The following is a 16591-nucleotide window of genomic DNA, read 5'->3' as shown; positions in this document are numbered from 1 at the left end:
CCGCTCTCGCTGAAACTGCTGCCTGCTCCCACTATGTCATACGCTTTAAACCAATCCCTTCCACCCATTTGAATCTCCCTGGTCCCTTCCCCCTCCTCTTTCCTTTATTCACCTAACTCCTCCTATTCTTTTTCCCGCTCTTTCCTTCCTGTGCTCACCCCTCCCCCCTATCCTCCCCTTCTCTGCCTGCCTTCAACTCAGGGTTGCCCCCATGTTATACTCGTGGCTCAATAATCCTTCGCCGCTTGACCTTTATCCCCCACTCCCTTGGGCCTAATATGTTTTAGTTCATAATTAGAATCTACAAAAAGCCCAGTTAAATTAAAGTATCTTTCAGTCCTGCATTAATTGATTATGTAAGTATGCTTCCTGCCACCACAGCTGAAAAATACCAGCTTTATCCAGTAAAGTTAAATTCAATACCCCCTTCAGATATTCCATTTTGTCCCAATCAAACCTGCATTCCTTTGGAAAATGCAATTTAGGATTATCCTTAGTTTTTAAATGCAATTTCTCTAAGTATTTCACATTTTAAAGCTTGTATTTCTCCCACATATACCTAGAAGGTGAAAGTGACTATGGAAGGGGCAATGATGAGCCGCTCCCCATTGAAAAAGCTAAATCAATAAACATGTCTGTTAATCATATCTGTAAGCAATCAAAAATCAGTCATATAGCACTGCTAAGGTTTGTGCCAAATGATGCTGTCTGTGCTCTCCATTCTTTTACACTCACCCTTCATGATTGCATATACAGACACATAAACCGCAGTAATAAATATAACAGCCATAATAACAATATCAGCCTTTTTCCAAGCCATGACGGAACTACCAAAAAGGCCTTCCAACTCTGTCTGATCAAGCCCTGGATCATCCATTTACCACAGTGTAAACTAGGATACCCAGTTACCGGACTCTAACCGGTCTCTGTATTTCATAGATATTATTCTCCATTGTCCAGTAGAACCTTGAAGAAACAACTTACTGCAGAATATATAAATGTTTTCTTAAAATCTATGGAATTGGTTATCATTGGGTCCTGTGAGTATTTACCAAGTGCCTTTCACTTACTGCTGTATCTGCACAGGTTGGGATTATGTTTCCCTGTCTGAATAACTGGCTTATCCAAAGCATGTCTCTGGCAAGAGAGAAAAAAATATTGTACCCCTTTGCCCAGGTGTTGGATTCGTTAGGGTTTGTGGTAAAAGTCTTGCCAAGTTTCATAAGAACATAAGAAATTGCCATACTGGGTCAGACCAAGGGTCCATCAAGCCCAGCATCCTGTTTCCAACAGAGGCCAAACCAGGCCACAAGAACCTGGCAAGTACCCAAACACTAAGAAGATCCCATGCTACTGATGCCAGTAATTGCAGAGGCCATTCCCTAGGTCGACTTGATTAATAGCAGTTAATGGACTTCTGCTCCAAGAACTTATCCAAACCTTTTTTTTAAACCCAGCTACACTAACTGCACTAACCACATCCTCTGCCAACAAATTCCAGAGCTTAATTATGCAGCGTGAAAAATAATTTTCTCTGATTAGTCTTAAATGTGCAACTTATTAACTTCATGGAGTTCCTCCCTAGTCCTTCTATTATCTGAAAGTGTAGTTAACAGTTTCACATCTACTCGTTCACGACCTCTCACAATATGACCAGGGGGAAGACTGGTGTTCACTTGTGCTTCGAATTCCGCTGCCCTTCCCCACTCCCCCCCCTCCCCCCCGCTGTCTAATATTAATGGATTCATACGCACTCTGCTTAGATTGAAATTTTGTTTTATTTGTAGACAAATTAATTGGCCGCAGCCCAAACATAACATTGCAACCTAAGAGTTTAATACATACACTTCATATCTTAACTTTCAACAAAACATAATTCTTAAACTGCACATGACTAGCTCCTGGTGACCAGCGCCCACCACAATTGACAGGTGCTAGGTCCAAACTGCTGCTGGCGAACGAGGAATTACCCCAGCCGTAAAAGCCGAGATGCCGTCGCAGACGCCTGGCCGTAGTAGCCACAGCATCATCACAGTAAGGGGTTATCCAGGCTCGGCCGTAGAAGCTAGGGTCTCAGGTCGAAGCGCCCTCTATACTCCCCTTCTTGTCACCACTTCTCTCTGCCGTCAAAGTGATGAAGGTCTGGGTCGGAACTTGCTGGCCTGCTTAGCACCTGTCTGCTCAGGTGCTCACGGGCCTCTGGCCCCATACAAATCCATAGTTAAAATCTGTGGGGCCTCGTCAATGTGCTGGTCATCGCGCTTCAATGCCAAGGGCTGCGACAGGTGTCCATAAGAGGTCCCTCCCCTTAACCTAATGCGCTGAGGGCAGGTGGGTGGGAATGCTGCTTCTGCCAGTGCCAGGTGAAAAAGGGACCCGCCGTCGCCCGGCTTCCCCTCTTGAGCCCTTCAGCGTGCTTTCCCCTCCTGACGCAGTCGCATCATCCCCCCCCCCCCCCCCCGGCTTCCCCACCCCTTTTCCCAGCATCCTCTCCCCCTCCCTCGTTCCCATTGTGACTGGCTCCCTTAAGGAGCTGCGGGCCATTTATTTTAAAGGCCTATCATGCAAGTGGGAAGGTTTTGGGACTCTGTAGCATGGCTTAGGCAAGACCTGTGGAACATGGGCTTAGTGGGAGTGAACCTTCAAAGGGAGCAGAAATTATAATGGTCTTACGTTGAGAATGGTGGGTTTTATGGTCATAACAGTACATGCGAGTCCTGTGACATACAGGCATATGAGGCAAAGCCAATGGACTTTAAAATTGCAATAATCTCAGGTGGTGCAAAGACTTCAGGGCCATTTTAAAAGTATGGAAGAGATTAGAGTTTTTCTGAATTGGCATCTCATTCTTTCCCATTTCACTTTGTAAAGACCGCAGATGCATCTAATGTGGTCAGGTTACCTGGAGGAGCTCCACAGTTGGGGGTCTCTTTCAAAAAAAAAAAAAAAAATCAAATCTGTTACATCAGTATCTTTGAAAAGTGGTGAACTGGGCTCTAACTGCAAATGCTATGAGGACTATAGCCTGGGAGAAAATTATTTCACTCAGTGCACAATTAAGCTCTTGAATTCGTTGCCAGAGGATGTGGCTAAGGCAGTTAGCTAATCTGGGTTTTAAAAAGGTTTGGATAAGTTCCTGTAGGGGAAAGTTCATAAATTGCTATTAATCAAGCTGACTTAGGGAATAGCTATTGCTTATTACCAGCATTAGTAGTATGGGATCTAATTAGTTTGGGTACTTGCCAGGTACTTGTATCCTGGATTGATCGCTGTTGGAAACAGGATGCTGAGCTCGATGGACCTTTGGCCTGACCCAGTACAGCAACTTTTTATGTTTTTATAAAACTTCTATGCTGATAGAAAAGCTGCTAAATAATATCTCAGCTCTCAGGATAAATACAATATTACTAGTCTATGATCTCCCTCAAGCCCTAGAGCTGCTAATTGTGGTTCCTGGAAGTGCCATTTCGAGTGGTTAATTTGGCAAAAGTGAGTGAGCGAGCATTTTCTGTTGCAGGCCCTTTGCTCTGGAATACACTTCCTGAACATCTTTGAACTAAGGCATATACTGCAATGTGTAAGCACTGAAAGTCTTTTTCTTTAAGCAAGTCTTTGGCGAAGGTTCTTCTGCACAGAATTAAGTGAGCCAAAGAATACAAGATGTAATAGGGAGCTTCTTAGTGTATTCTTTCTTAAAGTTCGTCATTAGCTGTTTTACAACTCATCTTGTGTGCTTGTAGCGGTATTACTATCTGAATATACACTGCTTGGTAACTGCTTGCAGTTCGATTTTTCAGGTTAATTGCAGTTTGAACATACAGTTTTGGCATTATTTTCATTATGGAGCTGCGCAATGAAGATGGGCTTTTAGTTTATGTTGAGTTCTTATGTCCTTGTGTTGTGCTTTTAGACTGTGTAGGTTTGCTATGGGATCCACTGTGCATTGTGGATATGAGCAGAATACACATTTTAAAATAAATAAATAAATATAGCATTCTAATACAAAAATTGTGACTTAATTGGCTTTAGCCAATGACAGCATAAGATGACAGATTAGCAATCTCAAAGTCTGTTTCGCTAGTGAACTATGGGGAAACATCTTCAGCTTCCCTATGTCAATTCTTGCCTTCTGGCAGTATAAGGATCACTGCTAATTTAGATGCTCACCTTTTAGTCAAAGCACTAACATTACCTCTTGGATCTTAGTATTTTATATAACACAGAATGTATATTTCAGAAGACATCCTAAAACCTTTACAAGATATGCTCTGTTACTATCTTGCCATCTAGTTTAATCCTACTGAGCAGGACAAGTCAGTGACAAACCAGATAAAGGAAAAACTAAAATGACTAATGCACAGTGCAATAGATTTCAGCCATAGCAATGCATGTGTTTATTTGAAACAATTTGTTCAAGCTGAGGCTTTCTTTCAGTGCTAGAGAAGAGCTTTTGGAACTATCAAATCTTACATATGTTCTTAACCCACTGTACACTGATGGGAAACTAAGTCAATATAAAACATTCTTCACTTATCTAGAATCGCTCCTGTCTGACAGCTTAAAGTACTAGGAGGAATGTGCAATCACAAATTGTGTACTGCCAATCAATCCAAATATGATGCCACATCAATTCACAAACGTTTTGTTCTAAACCCCAGTAATTTGCTTTGGCACCCAGCAATTGCATTTAATTATGCAATTGCATACTAGTGCTGGCCCACCTTGTGCAGCTAGTGAAAGTGCAAACAAAGTCGATAATTACAAGCCTACGGTTCCAACTCTCGTGTTCTATTCAAATTAAAGTACAGATGTAAAAGGCAATTTGGGCTTTACCAACACAATGAACTTCAGCTTCTGAAGGTAAGCAAGCTATCCCTTACAACAGCAGTAGATAAGCCAAGGTTTTACAATACTATCGACTGATTTGGGCGCCGAGCCAAATGTCTGCTGGTAAAATAAAATTTCCGTAGGCTACACAGGCTTACAATGCTTTAGCATTCAAACCATGGCACTTAATAGTAACTGCTTGGCTATTCTTCACTGCTTCACAGAGGCACAGTAACCCTTTCTTCTTTAATACGTCCACAAAGTATGCCTCCATTCAGGATGGCAAGTTATTACCATCTGTGAATCAGGGGGCAAAACTAATCTCCAAATGCAACATTAACAAAAGTAAAGAATAAGAATGGCTAGAGCCATATAAGGAGAAAACATTCTCAAACTCTCATTATAGTTTAAAAAAAAAGAAAAGAAAAAAAGAAAATCATAAGCAGCATTCTATCTAAATGAAAATACAAAATCCTGCTTGTTGAAATAGCAAATATATACCTGCTTGTCTGTTTCAACTACACCAGTTTTAATGGCCACTCACAGAAGAACATAAGAAATTGCCATGTTGGGTCAGACCAAGGGTCCATCAAGCCCAGCATCCTGTTTCCAACAGAGGCCAAACCAGGCCATAAGAACCTGGCAAGTACCCAAACACTAAGAAGATCCCATGCTACTGATGCAATTAATAGTAGTGGCGATTCCCTAAGTCAACTTGATTAATAGCAGTTAATGAATTTCTCATCCAAGAACTTATCCAAACCATTTTTAAACCCAGCTACACTAACTGTACTAACCACATCCTCTGGCAACAAATTCCAGAGCTTTATTGTGCACTGAGTGAAATAATTTTCTCCGATTAGTCTTAAATGTGCTACATGCTAACTTCATGGAGTGCCCCCTAGTCCTTCTATTATCCAAAAGTGTAAATAACTGATTTACATCTACTCGTTCAAGACCTCTATCATATCTCTCCCCCCCCCTCTTAGCTGTCTCCTCTCCAAGCTGAAAAGTCCTAACCTCTTTAGTCTTTCCTCACAGGGGAGCTGTTCCACCCCTTCTATCATTTTGGTCGCCTTTCTCTGTACCTTCTCCATCGCAACTATATCTTTTTTTGAGATGTGGCGGCCAGAACTGTACACAGTATTCAAGGTGGGGTCTCACCATGGAGCGATACAGAGGCATTATGACATTTTCCGTTTTGTTAACCATTCCCTTGCTAATAATTCCTAACATTCTTTTGCTTTTTTGACTGCCGCAGCACACTGAGCCGACGATTTTAAAGTATTATCCACTATGATGCCTAGATCTTTTTCCTGGGGGTATCTCCTAATATGGAACCTAACATCGTTTCCCTATATGCAACACCTTGCACTTGTCCACGTTAAATTTCATGCCCAATCTTCTAGTCTCGCAAGGTCCTCCTGCAATGTATCACAATCTGCGTGTGATTTAATTACTCTGAATAATATTGTATCATCTGCAAATTTGATAATCTCACACATCAAATTCCTTTCCAGATCATTTATATATATATATATATATATTGAAAAGCACCGGTCCAAGTACAGATCCCTGAGGCACTCCACTGTTTACCCTTTTCCACTGAGAAAACTGACCATTTAATCCTACTCTGTTACCTGTCTTTTTTAACCAATTTGTAATCCATGAAAGGACATAGTCTCCTATCCCATGACTTTTTAGTTTTCTTAGAAGCCTCTTATGAGGGACTTTATCAAACGCCTTCTGAAAATCCAAATACACTACATTTACCATTTTACCTTTAACCACGTTTATTAACCTCTTCAAAAAAAATGAAGCAGATTGTTAAGCAAGACTTCCCTTGGGTAAATCGATGTTGACTGTGTTCATTAACAGTACATAGGGAAATGCAGCAGATTTCAATGAGTCCCAGGACAACTTCAACGTTGTGAATAATTTTAACTCTTTATTGGCGGCAACTCCATTGCTTAAGAACAACACACTTTTTAGACAAGGTCCCCCGACACGGACCCGTGTTTCGCCAAACGCGGCTGCATCGGGAGGGACGTATTTAAGGCGGAATTCGTATGCTTGAACACTTAGCGCTTGGGGATGTTTATGTATAGCAAGGAGAGCCATTGGTATATTATATTTTACTTCCTCTCTACTCTGTCCTTATTATAATAAATGGGAGAGACAATTATGGATAACAAGCAGAAATCAATAGGGAATTTTAAGGTATATACCAACATCGGTATAGAAAAATTGAGAAATAAATAAACAATATTATGCATCATAGTGCTTCAGAGTTAACCTGTGCATGTATATCTATAGTCTAACTTCCCTTTAAGCTAACTAGAGTGAGAATTGAGATAAACACGTAACTGATCCGGTTCTCTAAATTTGTATCTGGAATCTTTATATAATATAAGGCAAAAACATTTCTTCCAATTTTTAACCAAACTGGCAATTGTTTGACCTTCCTTTCACTTTTCTTAGTGTGTGGAATACATCTGGATTGCACTTCTAAGATGGTATTTTTAAACCATGTCCACACTTTTTGTACATTCTTAACCTTTGTAGCTGTCCCTTTCAGGTTTTTCTATCTTCCTCATTTTATCAAGGTCTCCCTTTGAAAGTTTATATTTGATGTGCCACCGAACAGGTGACCAATGTAATGACCGGAGAACCAGTGTTATATGGTCATGAATACTGGGCCCTGTTGGAACGCATGCAGCCGAATTCCAGACAGTTTGCAGGGCCCTTAAAGTGTGAGCAGAAGTACCAATAAGTAGGGAGTTACAGAAATCCATCTTGGTGAGAACAAGCACCTGCGGAACCTATTGAAAATCGGATGCAACAAGTAAAGGTTGAATAGAAACCCTCTTCAAACAAGGAGGCAAATGCTTTTCTGCTAAAAAAAATAAATAAATTGATGACCACCATGATGTGGTCACTAACATCTTCACCTAGAACTTTAAACAGATCTGGTGGACACTGCTTCAGAGAAAAGGTGGATGGATTCAATTTCATTATAATTTGAATAGTTTCTTCCTTCTTAATTAAGAGCTGTTATGTTTGTTACAACATGCTAAAAGGGTTTTATTTAAAAAAAAGAAAACACTTGAAATAGTACAAAGACCTAGGAAGCTTGAGGTGAACTCACTAATTAATAAATATCTCCTATTTCATAAACACTCTTGCTTTTGCAGGAAATGTTTAATACTGCCCACGCTGAAGGTACAAATAGGCTATTACTTGATCCTCTGACAAGCAGCTGCAGTGAGCCACATAGATGGGTTCTTTGATTCTTGCTCATGTTGGTTCAAAGGATTCTTCCATTGTTTTCTGAAATGCATTGGACTTTCCTCCGTGCTACCAGAGCAGTTGCTCATCGGATTTTCACTTACAAATAATAGAAGGACTAGGGGGCATTCCATGAAGTTAGCAAGTAGCACATTTAAGACTAATCGGAGAAAATTCTTTTTCACTCAACGCACAATAAAGCTCTGGAATTTGTTGCCAGAGGATGTGGTTAGTGCAGTTAGTGTAGCTGGGTTCAAAAAAGGTTTGGATAAGTTCTTGGAGGAGAAGTCCATTAATGGCTATTAATCAATTTTACTTAGGGAATGGCCACTGCTATTAATTGCATCAGTAGCATGGGATCTTCTTGGTGTTTGGGTACTTGCCAGGTTCTTGTGGCCTGGTTTGGCCTCTGTTGGAAACAGGATGCTGGGCTTGATGGACCCTTGGTCTGACCCAGCATGGCAATTTCTTATGTTCTTATGTTCTTTTCTTCTGTTATGGAAAGAAGGTGTCCTCCAGATTGCTGCTGCTGGCCCTTCTCTGAGGTTTGTTTTTTTTTAATTTTTATTCTAGATTCCTGTAGGGAAAGTCACCTTTTATTATTGTCTGCTCATCTCCCCTCCTTGACAAGTGTCTCTTCACCTCTAATAACTTTGAATCAGTTATCCGGTTTAATTTAGATTACTGCCAGAGAGCAGTACCCAGTTATCCCTAGCTTTTCATGTGCCTTCAATGCCCCTGACCCACAGGATCATCCCTTTTATTTCCTACAGGGAAGCCAGACCCTTCATTTCGGCTGAAACCTCGGGGAAAAATCATAATTTATTGTAATGTCATTAAACCTTTTAAAGCTGTCTTGCCACGTGGTCACCAGCTGACTCCACGTCTTATAGGGAAAATCCAGTGCTAACATTCTAATGATGTACTTTTTACACAGAAATTCACATAATGAACATTGACCTAATAGTGTGCACATTGGAATATAAAAGTAGGCAACTAAGCATCACAAAATGTTCATGTATCTCCTTTTTTTTAGTTCTGCATTCTGAATTAGTTATACTTTTATTTAGGATATTTACGTTTTTGGTTTTTTTGTGTGTCTCCATTGCTTCAGCCTGGCACATTCACAGTTTGACTAATATGTTCAGTGTTTGTGACATGGTTACATATTTTGTTCTCCTGGCAAGTCTGTACGTGTGAGAAAATGTTTATCTTTGGCCTTTGTTTTAAATTATTTTATAATTCATAGTTTAGTAGCAAAGCCAGCTGCTTCAAAATTTGACCAAAATGCTCCTCGTGGATCCTTGCATGTAGTGCTGTAGTGAAGGCCGCAATGTCTTTGCCTGCTTAAGTTTTATTGCCTTAGGTACAGGGAATGTTTCAAATTATTTATGCTTTGGTAGAAATCTGTACATTTCAGTCTTATGCACCAGAAGAGGATGAACTGAATTATCAGATGGGGAGTGGATGCATACTGGATGTGTGTAACAGTTTGTATCAATCATACATGGTAGTCTGAGATAAAGCCTGATTTTTCAAATGTACATTAAGGTTTCAGCTGGACCTGGACAGCATGCTGGCTAATTGGTCCTATTTGATAATCACGTTTGGATCCATTTTCCAGTTACTGTTTGAATTGTGCACAAACATGAGTTACGTTCTTGTTCTCTCAAGGTATGCCCAACTTGTTTGTGATCGTCTTTGTTTTTTTATTGTAGATACTGTTTAATCAAGAACTTGGGGATCCTTTCATTATAGTTCACAGTGTTTCTGTTGTGAAATCTGCTGTTCATGCTGTAGAGGTAATTTTGCTGCGAGTTGAAAAAGATGAATTGGATGTGAGAGGGAGTGGATTCCATGTCTCTTTGGAATGGGTTGCTATCACAGCTGTACCCAACGGTGGTAAGTTTGGTTTTAGACTGTTGGTACATTCAGCACACTTAAAAAATAATATGCATTGTGTAGAATTAATGCAATAGTTTCCCACCTCAGTCCCAGCCAGATTCCCAGGTGGGCTTTTTTTTTATCGTTCTTGGTTTTCTCTCTAGCTAATAATTCAAGGGATCTTGGCTATGCAAAAGTGAAAGGCAAAATTGGACCTCAGTTGTTTTTACTTGTGTGAACACATCCACAAAATAAGGGATGGAGGAAATCCTCAGTCAGGGCTTGCTTCCTTTCTCTCCTTCTGCCATAGCTGAGCAATAGAAGGTGTGTTAATTTAGCAAGCAAATAAGGCTTCTCAGACCTCCAAGTAATCGAGCATCCATCTCTCTCTTCCCCCCCCCCCCCCAATAGCATTTTTCTAAATTTTGGGATTGTTTGTTAAAATAAAGAAAACAAAAAGAATTTTGACATGTAATAAGGTCTGATTCATCATGGCCCTTTTCCATACACAGAATGGAAGAAAAGCATTCATAATTTAGGTCCTTAATGTTTTTTCCTTCATATCCAGCCTCCTTGTTATTTCAGGCATTTTTACGGCAATATACAACATGATGGCAGATAAAGATGACTTGGCCCATCCAGTCTACCAATCTACCTCTCTAATTCCGCTTTACACTCCCTTTGCCTCCAGAAATCCTCTCGACTTCTCCCACATTTTCTTGAATTCGGGTACTGGTCTTGTCTCCATTGCCTCCACCCTTTAGTCAAGAAATATTACCTTAGATTACTCCTAAAACTACCCTCTTTCACCCTTATTCCTCGTTCTACAATTTCTTTTCCATTGAAGGAGGCCTGCCTGCTATGCATTTATTCCTTGAAGGTATTTAAATGTCTGTCACATCTTTCCTTTCCTCTAGGGTATACATATTTAGATCTTTAAAGCCGTCCCCATAAGCTTTATAATAAAAACTGTTGACCATTTCAGTCGTCGTCTGGCTCAATATTCAGTTTATATCCTTTTGAAGGTACAGTCTTCAGAACTGTACACAGCACTATAAATGAGGTCTCATGAGAGACTTATACAAAGGCAATATCACCTCGTTTTTCTGCTGGCTATTCCTCTCCCATTGCACCCAAACATCCTTCTGACTTTGGCCATCATCTTACTTATATGTTTGGCAACTTTAAAAATCATCCGATATAATTAACATTAGATCCCATTCTTATTTTTTGCATCTTCTATACTGTACTGCTCCCTTGAGTTTTTGCAACCCAAATGCATAAACCTTCGTTTTTAAGCATCTTTGGCATCATAGTAACTGTTGAAAATGGCAAGAGGTTAATTTATGTTCTTTTAATTGTATTCCAAATGACAGGTTTTCCTCCCTCAGTAAAAATGCTTTCGTTCTTCACTTAGATGGTCTATCTTCTGTTTCATTACCTTCAAGATGATATTGATTTGGTAAAGGCCTGAATTTAGACAATAGGTACATAAGTTGTCATGGTCTCTCCTTCCTAAATGGGATGAGTTAGTCCCTCAATCTGTGCTCTTAATTTTTTTTTTTTGATTCCCATCAGGCCATCTTCTGAGATTAAGTTTGGGTTTATATCTTCCGTTTTTATATTACAGGACACGAAATTCAAGGTCAACACTACTAGTTGGTGAGTGAGATGATCATATTTGCAGATGTTATAAAAACATGGAATTAAGTGGGAGGATAGAAGGTTAACATTTTTAAAATTAAAATTTACCTGGGTGAGTAAGGGCCCCCTGATTGGCGCCCTGCTCAGTTTCTGCATGTTAGAGGGCTCGTGGCTCATGGCTGCAGAGAGAAGAAGGCAGCATTCAGAAGCAGGGTTTCTTCTTTCCTGCTGAGTGTTGGGGGGGGGGGGGGCTCGAGGCAGCATCTTGCAAATAGAGGGAGAGCAGCCACCAGTCCTGTGGTCCACCCAGGGCTCTCTTGAGGTGGGTAACATTTAAGCAGTGTTGGGCTGCAGGAAGAAAGCAGCTGCAGTAGTGCTTCACTCCCTCCCGTGGGCCTCCAGAAGAAAGAGACCTCAAATGGCACGGGAGGAAGCAATCTTCCTGCTCTTCCTGACCATAGTGGTAGTAAAGGCACTGTTTTGCCTTTGCGGTTTTGTTTGAGGAGGCTCATTTAGGTGTGTTAGAGCAGTGGGAAAGCCCTGACGCTGTAATTCAGTGAAGGCTACATTTTTATGACATCAGTTATATTATGGGCCACGGAGCCTGTTTGAATAAAATAATAGTTTTTTAAAAATGGAGAAATAAGTAAAAGTTAAAACCCATGAAATAAGTAAAAGGACCCATGGGAGAACTCCTGCGAAGTTTAAAAGGCTCTGAAGAGAAGAAAGGGTAAGCAATTTCAGCAGCTGTACAGGCGAAATAAAAACTTATCAAACAAACAATAGTATTAAAACACTACAGGGACACATGGAGAGGTGTTGAAAACACAAACTAAACCCTCAAATTCTGGAAGAAACACAGGGGAAGCCCGATTTTGGCACCAATTACATTGCTGCATTTTTAGACATAATAAATTGTAAAATAGACTAAATTAAATGGCAAAATCAGACATTAATCACTTCTAAAACGCTCTTGGAACACTTTTAAGAACAAGAGAGATTTTTAGACAATAATTGTTCAAACTTAACTCAGTTCCAGTCAAAAAGACAGAATCTAGTATGGGTTCCCCCCCCCCCCTTGAAAACATGACTAAGCATGGGTCAAGGCTGCTTCAAATGCCATTGCAATGGTAACCTAACTGGGTCATGACAGAGACTTGGAAAACAATAGGATGAAGCGGCCAGCACAAAAACACCAAAGTAACGCTGTGACTTGCTCCCCTGGAGTTTGAGGCTATTTTAAACACTTTTCAAATAGCTGAATTAACCTTGGCACATTGGTGATGTCGTCTAATGGCAGCGAATGAACCCATCTCTCTTGCTCAGTAGAGCATGCACAGGAATTCCGCCTTTTGAGCCCTTTATCTCTTTTTGTCCAGGCTACTGCACAGCTATGTTCCTCTAACCCCCCTCTCTTTCTCTCTTTTAAAATGCTTTAGTTTTTTGTCTGGGCTCTTGTTTTTCTCTTTCATTGCTGCCCAGACATCCCTTCAAACAGCAAATTTAATGCAGCAAAAAAAAAAAAAATGAAAAGAGAGAAGAAAACGTTTTGTTTTCTGTTTTCATAGGTCTTGTATCTATGACTGCAAGATGCTCTCCTGCTTCAGAAAACTTGAGCCGAACAAGGCTCTCCTCCTCGTGGTGGTGGATTTCGGATCCACTGTTGTCTCAGGGTTGAGTCGGATGTGAAAGCACAGGGGGCTGGAGTAGATGTCGCTATTGAGGGGTTTGTAATACCTGGCGCCATTGAAGCGGCATATGGCATTGGCAGAGGGAGTGCCCAGAGTGACCGGTGCATTCATAGAAATGTGACAGCATAAAAATAATCTTTTGTCATGCTGGGTCAGAGCAAAGGTCCATCAAATCATTATGGCTTATCTAGTCTGCCCATTCACCTAATAATTTAGCTTTATAATCCCTACCACTCCTTTAGAGATCCTTTATTTATCTCCACCATCTCCATGTGGAACTGTTCCATGCATCCACTATCCTCTCCTTAAAAAAGTATTTCCTTGGGTAACTCTTGAGTCTAACCCCTTTCATGCTTATCCCATGACCCCTTTTCTAGAGCCTCCTTTCCATTGAAAGAGGCTTGCCTCCTGTACATGGAAACCTTAGAGGTATTTAAATGTCTGTTATATCTTCCTTATTTCTTTCCTTGAGCGTATGTATACATGTTTAGATCCTTTAAGACTGTCTTCATATTCTTTAGAATGAAGACCACTGGCCATTTTAATAACCATCCTCTAGACCGACTCCAGTTGGTTTATATCCTTTTAAAGGTGTGTCTCCAGAATTGTGCACATTCCAAAAGAGGTATCACCAGGGACCTATATAAGGACAATATCACCTCCCTTTTTCTGCTAACAATTCCTCCCCCTGTGCACCCAAGCATCCTTCTGGGTTTTGCCGATGCCTTTATCCCATCTTTTGGGACAACTTACCATAATCAGATATGATCATCCCCAGATCCTGCTCTTTCATACTTGAAATAATTTCACCTCCTATGCCTGTACCTTTCCATTGGCATTTTGCAGTATAAATGCATAACTCTGCATTTTTTTGGCATTAAATCTTAGCTGCCTGACCTTAGACCATTCCTCGAGCTTTGATAGATCACTCACGTTTTCCACACCTTCCTGACTGTCCACCCTGTTGCAGATTTTGGTGGTATAAGCAAAAAGACAAACCTTTCCCAACAAACCTTCTACAGTGTCTCTTACAAAAATGTTGAAGAGAACCGGTCCAAGGACCAATCCCTGCAGCACACCAGTAGTAATGCCCCCCTCTTTGGCGTGAACTCATTTTACCACTATCCTTTGTTACCTCCCACTCGATCCATTTCTATCCCAATCAGTCTCTTTGGGCCCATAACTAGTGATGCCTTGATACTCTCTACACAATCAATGCCCTTGTTGCATCTGATCCATCAAAACTCTCTGTACCATCTGTACTCTTGTTATATCTCCTACATCAATGCAATGCACTTTAGTTTCTGAAGGCTCACAGGTGCATTGCAGCAGGAGTGTCAGGTGCCATCAACACAGAAGTCTTTATTTCCTTCAGTATGTTCAAGGCCTTTCTTGAGCCCTACCCTGGTGGGGAATCTCATTGCAGTGTCACCTGCTTGAGACACTAGGTTCAAGACGTTCTCACTAGAAAGACCTGGGCTATTGTAAGATGATAACTCTATTGTGCTTCAAGAAGGAGACAGGCTTATTCCCATCAAATGAGGTCCCTGCCTAAATCACAGTCTTCTTTGGGTTACGGTGTCCTCCTAATATTAAATTCTAAGGAAAACTTTTTCCCTGATCTGCAGAATTCTCATCCTTGCCAGTAAACCTCTCATGCCAGAGTTCTGGATGGAGAAGATGATTGGAGTCATTTGAAAGAGTTTTTTCAGAATGCTAGCAGTGAGTCAAAATAATCCAGCCTTCTGTACTCCAGGGCTAGGAAACTGGTTCTCAAGTACAGTGTCTCTGTTTTTTGAGGCAATCTACAGACCATTTTAGCCCAACATGGTACAGTAGGCATTGGAGTGGCAAAGATGTATTTTATTTTCTCCATATGCATTGGGGGAGAAAGTTTTTTAAAGATCTATGTTGAATGTTCGTATGGTCACCCATCAACCTTATGTAGACCACTACTTGAGTGACAGTGTTAAGCAGGCTGACATCCCATTCTCAGGTGACAATTTCTTTGAGAAATTGAGAAGCTATGGCCCCAATCTTTTGATAGGCCAATAAATAAATATATAAATCTGTCTCCATCTGTAGAGGGGGTTTTCAGCTATTCTTCGATGTGGTTTTTGGTGATGAGTATCTCTCTTCATTGGTGGTTAAAACTGCTGGTCCTGGGAATGCTTGCCCCTCCAAGTTTTTCCCTTAGGAGGAACTAGTGACACCCACTATCTTGTGGACCATTGTTAGTAATGTAAGTTTTTTGTTTTTTTTTTTCTAGTCAAATCTCTTGGAGCTGTGAGCTATTCCAGGTTGTTCTTTGTGTTCTCTCATCTCATGCAAAGAATGAGACTTTTGATTCAAACCAACCATCAAGTGGTAGTCTACCTAGACACTTGGTCCGTGACATCCTGCTAGCAATTTCAGCAGATTGGGAATGGGCTCTCAGTTGCAAGGCCGCCCTTCAGGGCATAGACCCTCCCGGAGTCTCTGACTCATAGCAGATCACCTCCACGGGGTCTTCTAATCTAATGGACAGTCCAGCCTTTGGGGCCATCAACTTCTAACTTATGTTGGAAAGCATCAGAGAAGTTGAAAAAATTTGTTCCATCCTACGGAGCAACACAGGTTCACTCCAATTTCTTCTTGGCTAAAGTGGGAAGAAGGTCTGCTCAATGCATTTCCACAGCTGTCGTTAGTGGAAAGAAAGGTTCAAAAGGTACCATAGGATTGGGCAAGGTTTTCCTATTCATCCTGGCATGACCCAGTCATGGTGTGGTCTCTATCTCATTCAGTTGTTGATCCACCTTCTGATTCCTTTGAGAGTCAAGCCCTCATTGCTATTGCAGGAACAAGATGGTCCATCTCTCATGAATCTTCCCTTGCTCAACCTGATGGCAAGAATATTGAATGCTGCTTGGTTCTTTTTTTCTCTTCAAAGTGGTTGAGGGCAACATCTTTTTGGCTAGGAAGCCATACATCTGAAGGTTGTATGAGTTTAAATGGAAGATAATTTCAGGCCTCTACCAGACATTCTCGAGTTCCCTTCACCCTGTTTTCTGCATCTATACTATTCTTCCTCTTTCCATTGGGTTGCAATACTTCATCAATGTGAGTGCACCTTAGTGCCACTGCCACTTACTTCATCCAAGTAAAAGAAACAAGTCATCACAATTTATGGAGGGTTGTGGCATGTAAATCCTTCAGTTTCAAAACTTCCTGAGTTATGGGATCTTCGTGTTGAGTTGCTAGAGTTGGCCTCCTGGCAG

At 40.9% G+C, this 16591-nt stretch overlaps 1 protein-coding gene across 1 annotated transcript in view; it reads left to right on the top strand.

The window, feature by feature from the left end:
* NUDCD1 (NudC domain containing 1) overlaps nucleotides 1-16591 on the top strand; it is a 358283-nt gene that overhangs the window by 160302 nt on the left and 181390 nt on the right. The window contains exon 4 of the mRNA XM_029591903.1: nucleotides 9834-10017. Within this exon, the coding sequence (XP_029447763.1) occupies nucleotides 9834-10017 (184 nt within the window). The remainder of the gene's footprint in view (nucleotides 1-9833; nucleotides 10018-16591) is intronic.

This window comes from Rhinatrema bivittatum, chromosome 2 (genome assembly GCF_901001135.1).
Source record: "Rhinatrema bivittatum chromosome 2, aRhiBiv1.1, whole genome shotgun sequence".
NCBI lineage: Eukaryota > Metazoa > Chordata > Amphibia > Gymnophiona > Rhinatrematidae > Rhinatrema > Rhinatrema bivittatum.
This window is presented reverse-complemented; position numbering and strand designations above follow the sequence as displayed.